At 40.5% G+C, this 16,227-nt stretch overlaps 1 protein-coding gene and 1 long non-coding RNA gene across 2 annotated transcripts in view; both read left to right on the plus strand.

Annotated features, from left to right (window-relative positions):
• Nucleotides 1–16,227, plus strand: part of LOC133960548 (uncharacterized) — a 383,773-nt gene that overhangs the window by 5,696 nt on the left and 361,850 nt on the right. The window lies entirely within an intron of this gene.
• The window catches only part of arhgap39 (Rho GTPase activating protein 39), a 75,839-nt gene continuing 64,268 nt past the window's right edge, over nt 4,657–16,227 (plus strand). Inside the window, exon 1 of the mRNA XM_062395616.1 lies at nt 4,657–4,780. Coding sequence (XP_062251600.1) covers nt 4,770–4,780 — 11 coding nt within the window. The 5' untranslated portion in view covers nt 4,657–4,769. The remainder of the gene's footprint in view (nt 4,781–16,227) is intronic.

Raw genomic sequence — 16,227 nt, forward strand, 5'->3', positions numbered from 1 at the left:
CTTGTATACTCTCTCTCTCCTTCTAAACCGACCTATACACACATCCGATCTGTATTTAGAATACAGTTCATGTAACATAGTTAAATCTATATTCAGAGAGGCTGGACACATCTGGATGCCATGCGGCCGAACGCCAAAGCAGAGACGAAGAATTCTCTTTGTCTGAAAATCCCTTTGTGTAATTCATGTGACGACCACCAGTGTGAGCTCCGGCCACATGGTGTCATTATCCATTTTGAATAACGCAAGTTAAACCACCATTTTGAGTCTATTATTGCCACGCCTCCTCTCTCCCTCTCCTCCCATTCTGGCTCTAAATTCATAATGGCTCCGCCATCTTGTTTTGTAGTCAATCCGCCATTTTGAGAGTTTTTAGGCCTTGATTCCACGAATCATGATCGGCCGCCATCTTGGTTGTGACGTGACTGCGTCATCGCCACGCCCCTTCTTTTTCTCTCTCTCTCTTTCTCGCTCTCTCACACACACCCACACAGACACAGAGACACATTGATAGACACAGACAGATACACACACACAGATACACATAGATGAATACATGTGTTTTCTAAATTGTGATAAGCGGCTGCTGTTGTTATCTTTGAAATATGGGAGTTTGTTAAAATGATGAATCATTAAATAACACTAACTGTATTTCACATGCACACACAATAGACACACACACACACAGAGACACTTTGACACAGACACACACACATACCGAGACAGAAATAAGTAGGTAGACCGCCGGTTTTAAATGTATTTTCTGAATTGTGATAAGTGCTGCTGCTGTGTTTATCTTTGAAATATCGGAGCTTGTTAAAATGATGAATCATTGAATAACATTATAACTTTATTTCCCCTTTTTAATAAATGCTTTTGTAATTAAAGTATCTGTAGTCTGTGATTATTTGTGCATATGTATGTGATTGCAGCTGGATTATGATTGCCTGTGCTCGAACTTAAAACCCTTCATTGTTTATTATATAATCATTAATACTAAATATTGAGATTATTAATATAACTTATATCATTGAGACTGATATTTTATAGATTGACTCGTTGGTCCCTGTAACCAGGGTGGTGCCCCGCGACAATAAGCAATGATTACAGATTTGTATTATTCTTAATTGATAATTGTATTGTTTCCATTAATTATTTTAACTATTATTAATGGATAACCGTATCATTTCTAATTAAATGTGTTACTATTCTTAATTAATAGCTTTATCATTTTTGATTATTTTTAAGAAATAATTGTTATTTTAATAATCATATTTCATGATTATTAATAATTAGCCAATGTCAATTCTACTCCTACTATTGCACAACACATATGAAACGTGTCTGTTTCATATGTTAACAAAATATGGTTTTGATAAATTAGTGTATAGTTTTTACAAGAGTGTAGTGTTGTGTAGTGTTGAAGCACCAGGCCCTGTTTTAGAAATCGTGCTTAAGCAATCGAGAAAAACTGTAACAGATTATACTCGAATCATTGTGTGTATGTGTGTGTGTGTTTTTGTATGTCCTCCTTCCCAAATAGTGTTGAGAAAAAGTGACCAGCAGAGGTCGCCAATGTCACTTAATTCCTCATAGTCTGAAACTATGATCAGCTAATTTTAATTTCAAATTTTCCTTCTTGGAAACCTGTAAGATCATACCTACATAGTGAACAAATCAACCTGCAACAGCATTATTGATCATCATATCTGCAATGGGCAGACGTTTTTGGCTTTTTATTTAATCATTTACAGTAACATGATCATTAGTAACCTCCAGGGCTACAAAGTCTACAGGCTCCTGACACTCCATTTCTGTTATTTGTATTGTTTTAGTGATGGATGCAAAAAAATCTCAATGTATCGTTAAAAACATTTAACTTCACATTTGTAAACACAAAAGGTACAGGAACTTGCTATTGACAGAAACTCTGATAAACCAATACATTGGTTAAATTCCCTGACTTTGTATGTCTGGATTGGCTGCTTTTAAATTACACACCTTTACTGAATTTTAATGACTTAAAATTCAGTGTTATGAATAAACAGAAATGTATTCACAAGTTTGACATCCCTGAAGAGTTGCAGTAATCACATTTATAGTTAATGGTATCACGGACAGGCTCATGTTGACCATAATATAAAGACACTGAGGTTTATACATTAATTCTGGTATTAATTAAAGTATTTCTATTTTACAATATCACTTTTGGGGGGAATATTAAGGTGAGGAGTGAAAGACCTCCCCTGCAGAAAACAAAAACAAAATCTGTTAAAAGTTCCCATCAGCTCTCAGGTGAAAGATCTTCATTTCCATCTTTTACCTGAGGAAACGCAAACCAGACCAGAATTTCCAACTTCTTTCACTGACTGCATTCAGTATTCCAACTTTAAGGTAAGTTTTAGCTCGTTTTTTTATTATTATCTTTAAATGGGATTGAATTTACCTTTATGTTCACAAACAAATTCAAGCCAATTCAACCACTGCAAGGGTATCATAAACTGGACAGATGTTAATTTAAATTAAATAAAATCTCACTGAAATGAAAGTGAATGAAATTATTAGTAATCACATTAATGTTGTATTTCACTCCCTGTATGATTTGCAATATTCCTTCTATTATATATTGGATGTTCTTTGGCATGTTTGAATTTCACTTTTCCAAATGAAAACAACCAAACTCTGAGTAAGGACATTCCGACACACACACACCCACCCACACACACACACACACACAAATGTGATTATATATACAGTATATATATATAAATATATATATATATATATTTGACTGCACATAAATGCTCAATTTACAGTATTGAAAAACCCACATCAATCAGCTTTTTCTTACAAGAAATACTACAGCCCTTCCTCCATCATGTATGAGTATGAACTCCTCTCATTCTCCAGGCCACTCTCTCTGCTCTTCCAGCCTCAGCTCTGTCTCGACCTTCCTGTTTGCAGACAAAAATAATCCACAAGATAAACTAAAAATAATCTCCTGGGTCCACAAGTAATGCAGTTTTATTTTAGATGCATCACATGTCTGTCTCATCCTGTTATTTTGTGTAACTGATTTTTGATTATGAAACGTAGTGTTTTACATCAGTGTGTAAATGTGTAAAATGGAGTCTAAATACACAGAGGTTTGACTGTATCTGTTGTATATGAGTGAGGAAACAGTTGATGAAATTTGAAAGCTGTGACCACTGAATGCATTTTGTGTCCAAGCAATGAGATGTGGGCAACAGTTTAGTCCACGATGACTGACTGCTGTTGTCCCAATTATGTAGAGTTGTGAAAAAGTCAACTCAATTCAGAACATGTGAGCAAGTAATGACAGAAAACAATAAGTGCACTGAAGATTTAGACATAGGTATGGGCTGAGCTTCCGGGTCAGAGTTCAAAGCAACAGAGCAAAATCTTGAATTATGAATCCTTTATGAAACCTAAGAATGAAACTAAGACTTGCTGGCAAGTAGCATGTTCAGTTCAAAGTTAAAGGCTCAGCGAAACCTGAGAACAACCCAAAGGGTCGGTGTTAAGTTCAGATTGAAAAGAGAACAACCTGTCATGTTCCTTCTCTTTCACAGCTGTGGTTACTAATAGCTGGAATTCACCAAGGTGTTTCCTGCTCCTCACCATGGAGATTTCACATGAACATCTCCACACAATCCTCATGTGGGCTGTCAGAGGGAGTGTCTATGTTTCGGTGGAAGCCCTGCGTGAAAGCCATCGAAGACATCGCCACGGTGCCCCGGAGTATACTGGGATTGGCTGGTGACACCCCCCAGAAAAATCACGGGAATACAAATTGTGTGTGTGTGTGTGTGTGTGTGTGTGTGTGTGTGTGTGTGTGTGTGTGTGTGTGTGTATGCGTGTGTGTGACGCAACAATCTTATATGTAATGTCGTTTTCAGTCTACATCTGAGCATCTCCACCTGAAACGAGCTGCACTCGTTCTTTTGCACATCAAGTCAAATAGTATCAGCAACATCAACACCAGAAGCTCTCAAATATTAACTTCAGAATAAAAGTCTAGATGTGAACATTTGCGGTTGCCACAGTCTCATTTTATGGGGAAATGTGGGGGTAACCTCTGCTGACCGGCCCTTTACCTTCTGATGTGGGTGTACGGTCATCAAACACAATATAAATCTTATTCTGCACAGGCTCCCTTATATGTCTTATGTTATATGTTTCACATTCACCTACACAGGTATACAAGTTCATGTTGTGGTCCCATTAAATACACTGTGCCATAGAATCTGTAGAGGAATAAAACAATTTTGGATTTTGATGTGGAATGAAATGCTATTTATGTAATAAATAATGCATTTAATAATAATAACATTACATTTATCATGATTTATTATGTAACGTCTGTTTTATGATGATTAATTACATATTTAACATACATAAACTGTAAACATTTGGCTTTACGACTTTTACTACTTTGATTGAGTTTTCGAACAAACTATTTTTCATCAGTCCAAAATAATTATATATGAATGCTAGAGTGTAACATAAAACCGGAGTACTGCCTAATTGTCGTATTTCATGTTTTCTGATATTTGATGAGACTAAGTTGCACAGGCGAGGACAAGCTTTTATTGTTAAGGTAAGAACCGGAAGTGGTGGGTGTAATTGATGAGATCTTCGCACTGGACTGGCAGTGGGTGACTCGTTGACTGCGGCGACGGTAATGTAGGCAACATGGGAGACGCAGAGGGATTTACCGTGACCAGTCTGTGAGGAGCGTCGGGAACATGGCGGAGAGGTTAGTGTACCGACACGCGGGATGCTCTGCTCCTCCTGCCCGCTGCTGTGTCACCTCGAACCGTAGGGAGGGAGGGAGGCTGCCAGTTCAGCGACCAGGCTAACCGCGCTCCGGCTGCTCTCCGCGCTGGAGCGGCTGTTAGCTAGCTGCTCTGCGCTCATGCCCGCTCACTCGTTTCAACAATCTTCACAATGAAGAACACATATAAGAGTCGAGGCTCGCTGTCTGCCGCTCACTGTGGGCTGGGTGTTGTCGTCTTGGGCGTTTTTCTCCTGACATTAGTGAAGGTGGCAGAAGCGGTAGAAGGAGGCTGCTCGGCTGGAGAAGGAGGAAGAGGAGGAGAAGGAGGAGGAGGAGGAGGAGGATGCTGCTGTTGCACCTGTCGGTCTTAATCTCCGTCTCTTTGCTGGAATGCAGCTAACCTGCTCCTCTAGCGGGATGCTAGCAGCGAGGCTGAAGCCATTATCCGCGGCTGTCGATGCTCGACTCGCCCGGTTATATTCTCATCCTCCCTCACATGATGGATGGAGGCACCGAGGAGGCACTGAAAATAGAGGAGTGAGGCACCATCCCGTGAACACCACCTCATGTAGCCTTCATGGGTTCACTGTAGACCTCCTGGTTTCACACTGAGTGTCCTAACGAGTGAAGACCTCTCACCACATTCCCATACTCCAGGTTCAAGTGACCTCGTTCTGTGGACAATCCGCGGGTGTTATAGCCCATGATTTAATGTATTATATACTCTTACACAACACAGGATTAAAGGTCCAACCTAATGGATGGAAAATAGCTCAATTTATTGTCATATCTTTTAAATGACGCTGAACAATGCTCCCATGTTGTATACCTTAAATGTAACATTTTCCTAAGGACACAATTAGAACATCTGTAATATGAAGAGTTTTGTGTTACCACAGAGAGAACACAGTCTAGCTTTACCTAACCCGTGCACTGTATTTTCACAAAGCATAAGATGAGTAAAGGGTCTTTTTAAAATTATGTCTCTTTACGTTAAAGTGTGGTCGTAGGCCACATCTGGAATATAGACCATGGCTGTTTCTCTCTAGCAACAAGCCAGCTCATAAGACTGAATTAAAAATGTATGGCTGTTAAATTTGTCTTGCATGGGTTGTTGGGCCTCATGTAAATCACTACTGCAGGTCTGCCCCGTGGCCTCTGGAGCATTACACAAATACTGTCTTTTCTGACACATCAAAGCCTTATTTCCCCTTATTCCTCTGGTATGGTCAGAATGCACAATCATCATTCACAGTAATAATTGATGGCTGATGAGAAAGCGTTTGGTCTAATAATCACATATTTCAGATGGACCGAGGTCCATTCTGGCGATAATGACTTTCATGGAACCGCTTTCTGGACAAGCAGTGGTCTATTTGTGATTTTTATCACAAAAATGTAGCTAGTGAATCTTTTTGACAAAGTGTATCTGTTCATTTTTTACTATGGAAAACCACATAGATCAAATGCCTCAGTTACACACATGTTCAGCTGTGTGGCTGCTGTAGGGCTGCCACTAATGACTATTTTTATATAGATTAATCTGTCGACTCTTTAACCGATCAGTCCAATAATCTAGACGATTCATTTTCCTCCAAAAGGGAAGGACAGCCAGGAGCCTCCTATCCACCCCCCTGTTAAACCTTTGTGCAGTTCACATGGGCTGCGATGCGCCTCGCGCCCTGCACCGATGGTTTTGGCGTAGAGTCTGTCGAGTTCGCTTAATAATGTGCGTGAGACAGACTGTGTATGAAAACCGTCATCATTTACCCCCAAACCAGTACGTTGAACGGGCTACATAAAACAACAAGCGGAGAAAGCAGGATCGCTGGCTGGCCGGCGCTGAGAAAAGCGCATCCCGGTGTGAACAGCTGGGCGCCAGCGCGCTTGAGAATAGTGCTGTGCTACGCGGAGCGGCGTGGCGTGGCGCTTCAACGTTACGTAGTGAGATTGAAGAAGAAAATAAATTCATAATTTGTGTGGGTCCGACGCATAGGTTTAAAATATTGATGTCCGAGGACACTTTGGCATTACTGGGATTGATCTGCCCGACTTTCTGGCTAGATGACGACCACTCTATCCCCTCCGCTGTACGTATGTGTGTGTGTGTTTACCGAATATTTCATCTTTGTACTGACCGACAATGGTAAGCTGGCTCAAATTAAAGGTCTAGATAATAACCAAATAAAGAAAATTACTCAATGAAGTTGTTGGTTAAAATAACTAGTTCAGTGCCCATTTAGCTGTTGCGGGACATTTCATGATTTCACAAGTGACATCACCAAAGCATTGTGTCTCACATCGATAGAAGACGTAACTACTATGGTAACAGCAAGTTCAGTTTACAAATTAAGATAAATAGAAGAATCTCGGTTGATTTATCAAGAACTTCTCATCCAGAAACATGGGTTGTGTTTGCGGCCGTGTTCCAGTCAACCAAAAGATTGCCATGTGATTCGTTGTACAGATGGTTGTGTTTTTCTGCTTCGTCTGACAATTGCGGGTGGGCTGCTGTGGGTTTTCGGCAACCTAACCCAGACATGGGAGGGTGATTAAGACAATAAAAGAAGTGTATTGTGTATTTACAAAACAAACAGCTTGTTCTATTTCAAACAGAATAATAGCTTGGTGATGTACTTGTGTTATAGTCTCGTAGAATCTTATATGTACACACACACATACACACACACACAAAAGCCAGGACAGAGGTTCTTCACTCAGGCAGTGATGACACTGTTAAGACAGCGCCAAAATTATTTATTTTTCTTTAAAGTTTAATAAATGCGTGATTTTTCCAAAGTCATGAGTAATCATTTAAATGAATGAGGATGACAATATTGATCAAAATAATCGTGATATTTTGCCATAATTAAGCAGGGATACCATTTGTTTCAGATTCAGCACGGCCCTCATTTTATTTGGACAAAGTTTGTCTTCAGCTTCTTGTGTTTAGATCTAACCTGTCTCCAGAGGAATTCATTTATGGAATACTAATTTGTTTTCCCAGGTTGTGGTGACAAACGCAGTTACATGCTTAATCCATTAATTAATCAATCAATCAATAAATCAAATTTTATTTGTATAGCCCATTATCACAAAATTACGATTCGTTTCATAGGGCTTTAACATCAAGTTCAAATATGCAATCGATTCCTGAGTCTGAACTGGAGATACAACAATTTCTACAATGTCCTTCAAATCCGCAAGGAGTTTCCAGGCTGGTTCTTCAGTAGGCACTTTCTGTCCAAGTAGCAGTGGAAAAAATCGTATAAGGCACCAGTTTTCATGTGCGTTTCCACCGATTGTTTTCCTGGATGCATAGGTCAGTGGAACAGAGTGGGGCCTATTGGTTTTATCAGTCCATTTATAGGGGAAATCTTCTATTGCCTTGTTTAAAGCGTCCAAAGTGAAAAACTTTTTGGAAATGAATACAGTCAGACAGAGAGATATTTCAACAGGAACTATTCCTTCGAATAAATCATGGACAATGTCAGGAGGGAAACCACTAGTAACATTGAAAGTTGTAAGCTTTTCTGACAGAACACATTTCCTCTTAACACCATAACAGTTGTTCAAGGAATTTTCTTCAAGGGTTTTCAGATGATTTGTGTGAATCTCCTCAGTTCTCAGATAGAAAGCTCCAGCTCCAACTTCTTTGTCCTGAATTTCTGACCAATCTGCTGTACAAAACCTGCAAATATAGCTGCCAGAAAAACTCTCTACAAAACCAGCAATGCTGTGTGCGCCAAGGTTATCGGCAATAACACACTGCAATGTACCCTTCAAAGTTTTTCCCAGATTTTCAACAAATACCCCATGTTGTTCCAATGTTATGAGATCAGCAATCAAAGGCTCCAACACTTTTTCATAACCCTAGCCCTTAACATCACTGCTATTGATCAATGCAGCCAAATGGATAGATGACATTGAGGAGTGACAACCAGGTGGCAGATTCATCAACTATGCAATTGTTACTTTTTAAGGAGTCCAGTAGAGTCTTCTGGGCGACAGGGACAGAGGCAGTACCAATTAAATATTGTAACTCATCAAGCAATTCGGTTACAGCTGCACTTGGCACCAGAAAAGAATGTTCTAACTTTAGCAGGACCGAGGCTAACTTCACTTCAATAGATTGTGCCAAATTTCTTGGTTCTTCATTAGTAAGTTCTCCAGATATTATATCATCATCAGATTGCTCGTTAGCACAAAAGTTTCTCCAACAACAGAACTACCAACAGGTCCATCAACTATTCCTCGCTTAAAATCATGAATTGTGTGGGGGTTATGTCTTCGCCACTTGTGAGTATTGAAAGCACCGTAAATATTTGTTTTATATGAACAATCATTAAAAACGCATTCAACAGATTCACGATTTCTTAAATGTGTCCCAATGTGTTCAAAATAATGAGTCTCTGTAGAAAGTTGATTGTTGTTGCAGATGTGGCACTTGAATGCTGTCAAGCTATCTTCCTGTGGGAATTTAGGATGGCATTTGCTTAGATGAGTCAGCAGATATTTCCATGTTTTGCAAGTGCATTGGCAATTCTCATATGTACAGGGGTAAGCACTGCCCCGCCCATAATGATGATGATCAAGTTTATAATGTTTCAGAAGTTCAGATCTTCTTGAATATGAATTCTCACAGTCTTTACATGTCCACATACATGGATAACTGAGGAAAAATAAAAAGGCAGAGGAGAGTATGGTTTTAGGAGAGCGATCTAATTATCACAAATACCCTCATGATATTGTACTCAGAACTTACTATAATAAGAAGAGGGACTTCCAAACTTGTGGCAGGAACACAGTGGATCGTTCTGCTCTCCTTAAATTAAAAGAGAAAAAAACGTTTTAATGTTTTATATTTTCAATGTTACATGAAATACATCTAATAAAGTTCAAAATTGACAAAACATTATAATGCCTTCTGTTAATTTTAAATGGGATTTAATATGCCTGTGAAATAAAATACCTTATAAAACATAACTTACGTTGATTCATTATTAAACAGTTCAGTTTAGATTTACCAAAAAGGGAAATACAGCACAGTAAGCAATAACACACAAACACAGCACAATAGCACAGTAAGCACCACAGTACCAGTAATATGTATTCCACTATCCATCAGTCAAACACAAGAACATTTGCTCAAAAATAAGAGTTATCTGCCTTTCATAATCACCATCCTCTCTCCCCTTAACGCCGGGTTCACACCGGACACGGAAGCGATGCCGAAGCGCTGCAGTTATCAGCCTGCAGTAATAACGGCATTTAATGATTTTTTTCAAGCATATATTTACAAAATTAACTGCAACAGCGTCCCAACATGTGTCCTTTTTAGTGTTGTCTTTATACAACAGGATCATGCAACTCACTGTACTTCTCCACTTCAATTATTAATTTAATGTCATCCATGTTAAAGAACTTCTCCGCTGTTTGCTCCGTTAAATGTCAGGTGTCGAAGGTAAATTACGTATTCTCCACTCAAACCTATGTGGAGAATACATAGCCCCCCCCCCTCTCTCTCTTTTTATCTTTATGACTGCTTGTGTGGCAGTAGTGGATGGGCAGAGGGGGACATTTAAGAATGTGGTCGGTAAAAGTGGTCAAATTAAAACTCCTGGACAACAGAAGGTGAATACAAAGTATGGGATGCATATTTGATCATTTATATCATATAAAATATGTCGTCAATATCGTTTAAAATCATTTTTCAGTGTGTTTCCTGTCGCGATACACTCGCATCAAGCGCAAAAAATAGACTCCGGTACGCTACGCTTCAGCGTCCGGTGTGTTCAGCACAACGATTTAACATGGGAGTGGATGGGAGCTTCGGCGTCGCTTCCGCGTCCGGTGTGAACCCGGCGTAACTCACCTTCTCCTGCCTGTCTGCTCCCACCTCACTCACCTCCCTCCCGCCCTCAGTCCCTCGGCTCACCTCCCTCCTAACCCGGCTCACCTCGCTCCTTCTGCCTCTATGACTTTAAGTAAATACCCGCTTCTGTTTCTGCCGTCACACAACACAACGGTAGTTTTTTATTTTTTTTTCCAACAGTGTGAGAATACGTCCGTGCCATCAGTTCGCTGGTCTGTCTACGCGTTACGTCTGACTCAAGCTCTAAGTAAAAGCAAAGTCATACTGTGGGAGAGCGCCGTGCACTATGTTTATCAAGCGGACATTTAATTCATATTCACCGCAAAATATACAGCAGTTCTGCTGAGCTCATGAGACTGAGCTCAAGCTTCGCTGCTCCCACACAAACGCGCCAGAGCTCCGGTGAAACCTCCGCTGGGCCTCGCCAACTGCGACGGCGAACCCCCCCAGTGCAAATCCTAGGCTCATTGCCCACAAACTCACATAAGCTCTTTGTCTGGGGTTAGATTAAAAAATTGTAATGACTTATCTTAACCTTACCACAAAGCCGTAGGGACTGATATTATTCACCACGTCAGAAGTATAGGTTGCCGCCAGAAATTGTAAAGAATGCGCATGCGCGAATCACTCAATCTAATAAAAATGATTTGATTAAAATAAAAAAAATCAGTTCGGTGCCTCCCTGTAAATTTAAATTATAGTAAAGTAAAAAAATTGGATTAAACCATACACATAAATAAGAAAGTTTAGTTTAATTGAGCAAATAACTTTTTTTTATTCATTGGAATGAAAAAAAAACACATTAAACGAACAACAGCTTTGGTACACTTTTTTCAGTGTATAGACCAGTAAGATATACTATGGGCTGCATTTTGAGTGCCAGCAGGGAGCAGACATCCTATTTCATATACATTTCACATAGATGTTGCATATAATACAGCATTAAAGTAAAATGAACGATTAGACAGACACATAGCTTCACATCAACGTCAACATCAATACTCTGAAAAAAGAGCTTTAGGAGACGTAATGCTACTTTAAACAGCTGCTCTTAACATGCAGATGTAACTTTAAATACTCACTTTTCAGTTGATCACAGTAAATCTGTTTCTGCAGAATAATAATCTGTGTAACGTAGTCAAGTCAAATAGGTTGGTGAGTGAAACAACTATACACACCAGTGTTTCCCCTACCGTTCTACTAGGGGGGCGCCCCGCCCCGCCAACGGCACCTCCCGCCCCCCCTAGAAGATCAACTTAATTATTTATTTTTATTTTAATTTTGTAATAAAGCGCCAGATTGCCAGAGGAATGTTATGTCTGTCTCTACATGGTCGCACGTTTAGATCTCTGCTCTCTGTATCTCTCACGGCGGAGATCCATCAAGAAGCGCGCCCACACAGGTGAGCAACCTCCCACCAGCGGACAGAGAGCATCTGAGAACATATTTGCATAATGTAATGGTCGCTGTAGGCCATACAAAAGTGAGAAAAAAATCACCTTAAATATGTTTAGAACTACAAATAAGCTTTATTCTACAGAAGAGTATTACATTCACTAAACTAAAAAATAATTCAGTTTTTCTGTGATAATTATCTCTGAAATTCCGAGATAAATTCCCAATGAATAAAAAACAAGAAATGAATGCAATACGCTTCCGTATTCTTCTGTTGATTCTTGTTTTGAAATTTGCCATCACTTCTCAAAATAACTTCATGACTTTAATGCTGTATCTAGACCCACATATATAAATACATTTTTTCTTGTATTATTGAATGTTAGAATATCAAATCGAATCAAAAGGCTGTTATGTGGGGTTGAACTGCTAGCTCTACGTCCAGCCCTCCTCCTTTATCCGGGCTTGGGACCAAAGTTGCTAAATTGGCAACAATGCTCCCCTCGCAACCTCAGCCTGAATCCTTATTAACCCTGCTGCGTCTATTCATAATAGCAACAACATAAACCATATCGATGTTTTTAAGAATCTGGTTAGGAAAGGATGACATTACCAAGCAACACTTTAATCTATCACTGCTTAATCTATTCTCATCTGACCATTGTTCAAAACCATCAAAACCTTACGTGAAAGATTTGTAATATAGATGGAAGTTTCAAAACAGTAAGTTAACACAAACGAGGGTGGCGAAGTGCTCGATTCTAACTAGTCCTGTTTGATTGCTGTGGTAACAGTGATTTCAGGTGGTAGAGAAGTCGTTCAGCGAGTAGGATCTCGACTTTCGTCTTCTTTCACTTCTACGCATGCTCCATGACGCTTTACATCGATTTGAACCACTCTGCTCCAGCGTTTCTGTGTTTTCTTGACAGGGCTTCGTGATAATTCTAGTTTAGTTCAATGTACAGTTCAGAAATGCAATGTACAGTTCAAAATCATTAAAAGAAACACATTAACATCATGATTCCTTTAAGTTTTTGAGTCTGTGACTACTACCCCCCACCTCCAAAGCTGTAAACCTAGGGGAAACACTGGACATGCTACCAGGCCTCTTATATCTCTACTTGAGGGATGAGTCATGTTGGTTGCTATCCGTGTGTGATAAATCCTTGTCAGCTGTAATGAGCTGGGACTGTGGCCAAGGGACATAGAGCAGCCCATATTGAACACTGTAGAGGGCCCAGGAGACAAACTTAAATTCAGCGGACATCCTTGTGGAGCTAATTCTGAGGATAGATGAAGCCTGGGTCACTTAACCCTAACCCTACCGTGCTGATCATGTCTGGATTGTCTCTAGTAGATATGATTTGAATAAGGCTGTGAAATGTGCCTCTGGTTTATACAAAGGCTCATCAGTATCAGATTTCTGACATCGCTGCCTCTTTCTGTTATAGGATAGCATGGGATACATAGCATGTACCTTGAAAAGTGTTTTTACTAGCAGTTTTGAATTTTTTGTATGTTTTTCTACAGTAAGCAGTTTTTTTTGTGGAACCATGTCACAAACTTATAGAGAAAGATAATATAAGTTTTATCAGTGATTACAGCTTGCAGGCATCAGCATTTATTAGTGCAAACAAAATTAAGGGCATTTTCCGTCCTTCTTTTCTTTCTTGCGAGGCTAGGAACCAGATGTCAGGTTGAGCTTTTAGCAGCCAAGAACTGTGTGATGTAGGGATGTCACGAGAACCGATACTTACGATACCTTTCGATACTAAAATAACAAAACACAGACGATGCCCATTTTTTTAAAGCACCGTAAGAACCGTGAGCGCCGATGCCAGCTGTTAGCATCCGTGCTGCGCCTCTTCTGGAGCTGCGGCGCTGATCTCTGAGCAGCTGAGACCAGAGAAACTCTGTGTTTTCACTGTTTCCACTGATAAGAAGCAGCCGGTCAGTCAGTGAGCGACTGCCTCACTCGAACGAGCTGTGATCTCACTGTGTGCTTCGCTCCCGCACCACTCACTCGCTCAGACACACAGTCTTTCAGTGTTTCCCCCAGTAAATGTCTCAGTCAAGGTGGTAAGCAGGTGGTGGTGCTGTTGGCGCGGCGCGTAGCGGCGCGGCGAAAATTTTTGGGGGTATTTTGCTCAAAGATGCCAGTACGCATGAATGAAATAAACAACTGTTTATTTCAATATAAATAAACAACAGTAGGTACAAATGTTCTGGAAAACATGCAGACACTACAAAATAGGGTTTAAGCCGGTTTTTAAGAAAAATCAAGCTGCCTCGGAAGATGACAGTTTGTGATGTCGGATTCCGTTCAAATTAACCGCCTATTCATTGTGGACGGCAAGAAAAAAAAAGTTTTCGCGCATGCGCACCTGATTCTGTATGATTTAACATGTACGCAAATAAGCATCATTCTTTGTGCCTTTTTTACGTAAATGGTATGCCACATAAGCCTTTACGTTACATATCATTCATGGACCAATTAAAATCGAGATATTACTAGACATTTACGCAGCTTAAGGCCAATGTATGCTACTCCGAGTCCGTTGCGGACTGACAGACGGACGGAGCGGACGGACCCTTTTTGATTTATAGTTCTACGAGCCTTTTTGTTGTGAAAACAATTCACCGCCAGAACAGTAGATGGCGCAACTGAAGTCGAGCTTAGAGAAGCCTACCTCATGAGGTATATAGAAGAAGTCCATGCTGGTTTATTTACGTCCTCCCGGCTCCTCACACACAGTGAACGATGGCAGCTAACAGAAAAAGGATGTTGATGACGCGACAGTTTTTGCTGAATAAAGTGACACCCAGCGGGTCATAATGCTTATGTTATCGTGTCTTAACGCAGCGGTTCCCCGGTCTTGTTTCCAAACTGCGTTGCTAATTCAACAGCTGCAACAGCTTGAAGCTACACGGAGGCAGCTAGCTTCCCCCCAGCTTCCACACACAGTCAGCAGGGACACCCGATACTAACTACTACCGTTAGTTAGTATCGATCTAAAGTGTTTGCTTCTAACCTGACGGTGTTTGAGAAAGAGTGTCATGAGCCGTGGGATTAAAGTCAGCGGGTTTTTGCGCTGTTCCCAACGCAGTTAGCATGGTGGTTAGCCCGCTAGCCACGTTATGAAAGTTCGTTATAACAGTATGTGACCGTACACACGTACCGTAAGTGCTCTAACCAGCCACCGTCAGCCGGACAACGCCGCTGGCTTAACACACTTGTCACATTAATTATAGAGTCGTAGTTGTAATTTTTGGTTTATTGTGATGTAGGGAATGGAACAGGAAGTTTCCATTCCGAAATGCTGGCGTTAGCGGACCAATCACAGCCAAGGGCTATCCGTGGGCTCTCCGCCATTTCGACGTGTAGTTAGAAAAAGGAGAGCTGCACGAAAAGCTCTCCGAGGAGCCGCGGAGAGGCACGGAGAGGGCGTTCCACGTTGGAGAAGGCGGTCCTATCTGTCCGTGTCCGTCAAAATGGAGAAGCATACATTGGCCTTTAGGCCAACGTCATTACGTTGGCTATGCTCATTCACGTCGCGTTACCCCCGCGGATTTTTAAGTCAACATTGCAGCTGCCGTGTCCGTGCCCGCAGATATTTCAGACTGGAGGAATTTTAACAAATTGGATTATAATTTAAAAAGGAACAGAATGAATAGCAAGAGAAAGGCCTGCGTCAGCTTGGACGGTGTACAGCAGCAACAGGGACAAACAATGTTAGAGCATTTCAAACGGACAGGTAGCCTACATGAACGGAAGGATGCTAGCTAGCTGTGCTGTCAGTCAGACTGTCACTGGATTACTATCGTATTGCTTATTTCTACAGCCAGGGAGTCAGATTGGTGAGTCAGAAACTTTTTGGGGGTTTATTTAATAATAAAGTTGGATGAATTGATACCGAGTGCAATCCATTCTGCATTTTATATTCAATTGAGCAGTTGTGTTTTCATTGTTACTGACGGACAAACCTAAGCTCTGCAATGTGGATAAATGGTTACATTCTGATGCTGGACAGGTCCATGGGGCATATGCTACTGGTACTATATCTATTAAGAAAGTTTATGGAGTGGAGTTGCCATCAGTTATGCTGTAGTCCTACTTAATGATGAATGCTGTCTTTTATTTTTAAGTTGAATAGAA

The sequence above is a fragment of the Platichthys flesus genome, chromosome 9, assembly GCF_949316205.1.
Source record: "Platichthys flesus chromosome 9, fPlaFle2.1, whole genome shotgun sequence".
Taxonomy (NCBI): Eukaryota; Metazoa; Chordata; class Actinopteri; order Pleuronectiformes; family Pleuronectidae; genus Platichthys; species Platichthys flesus.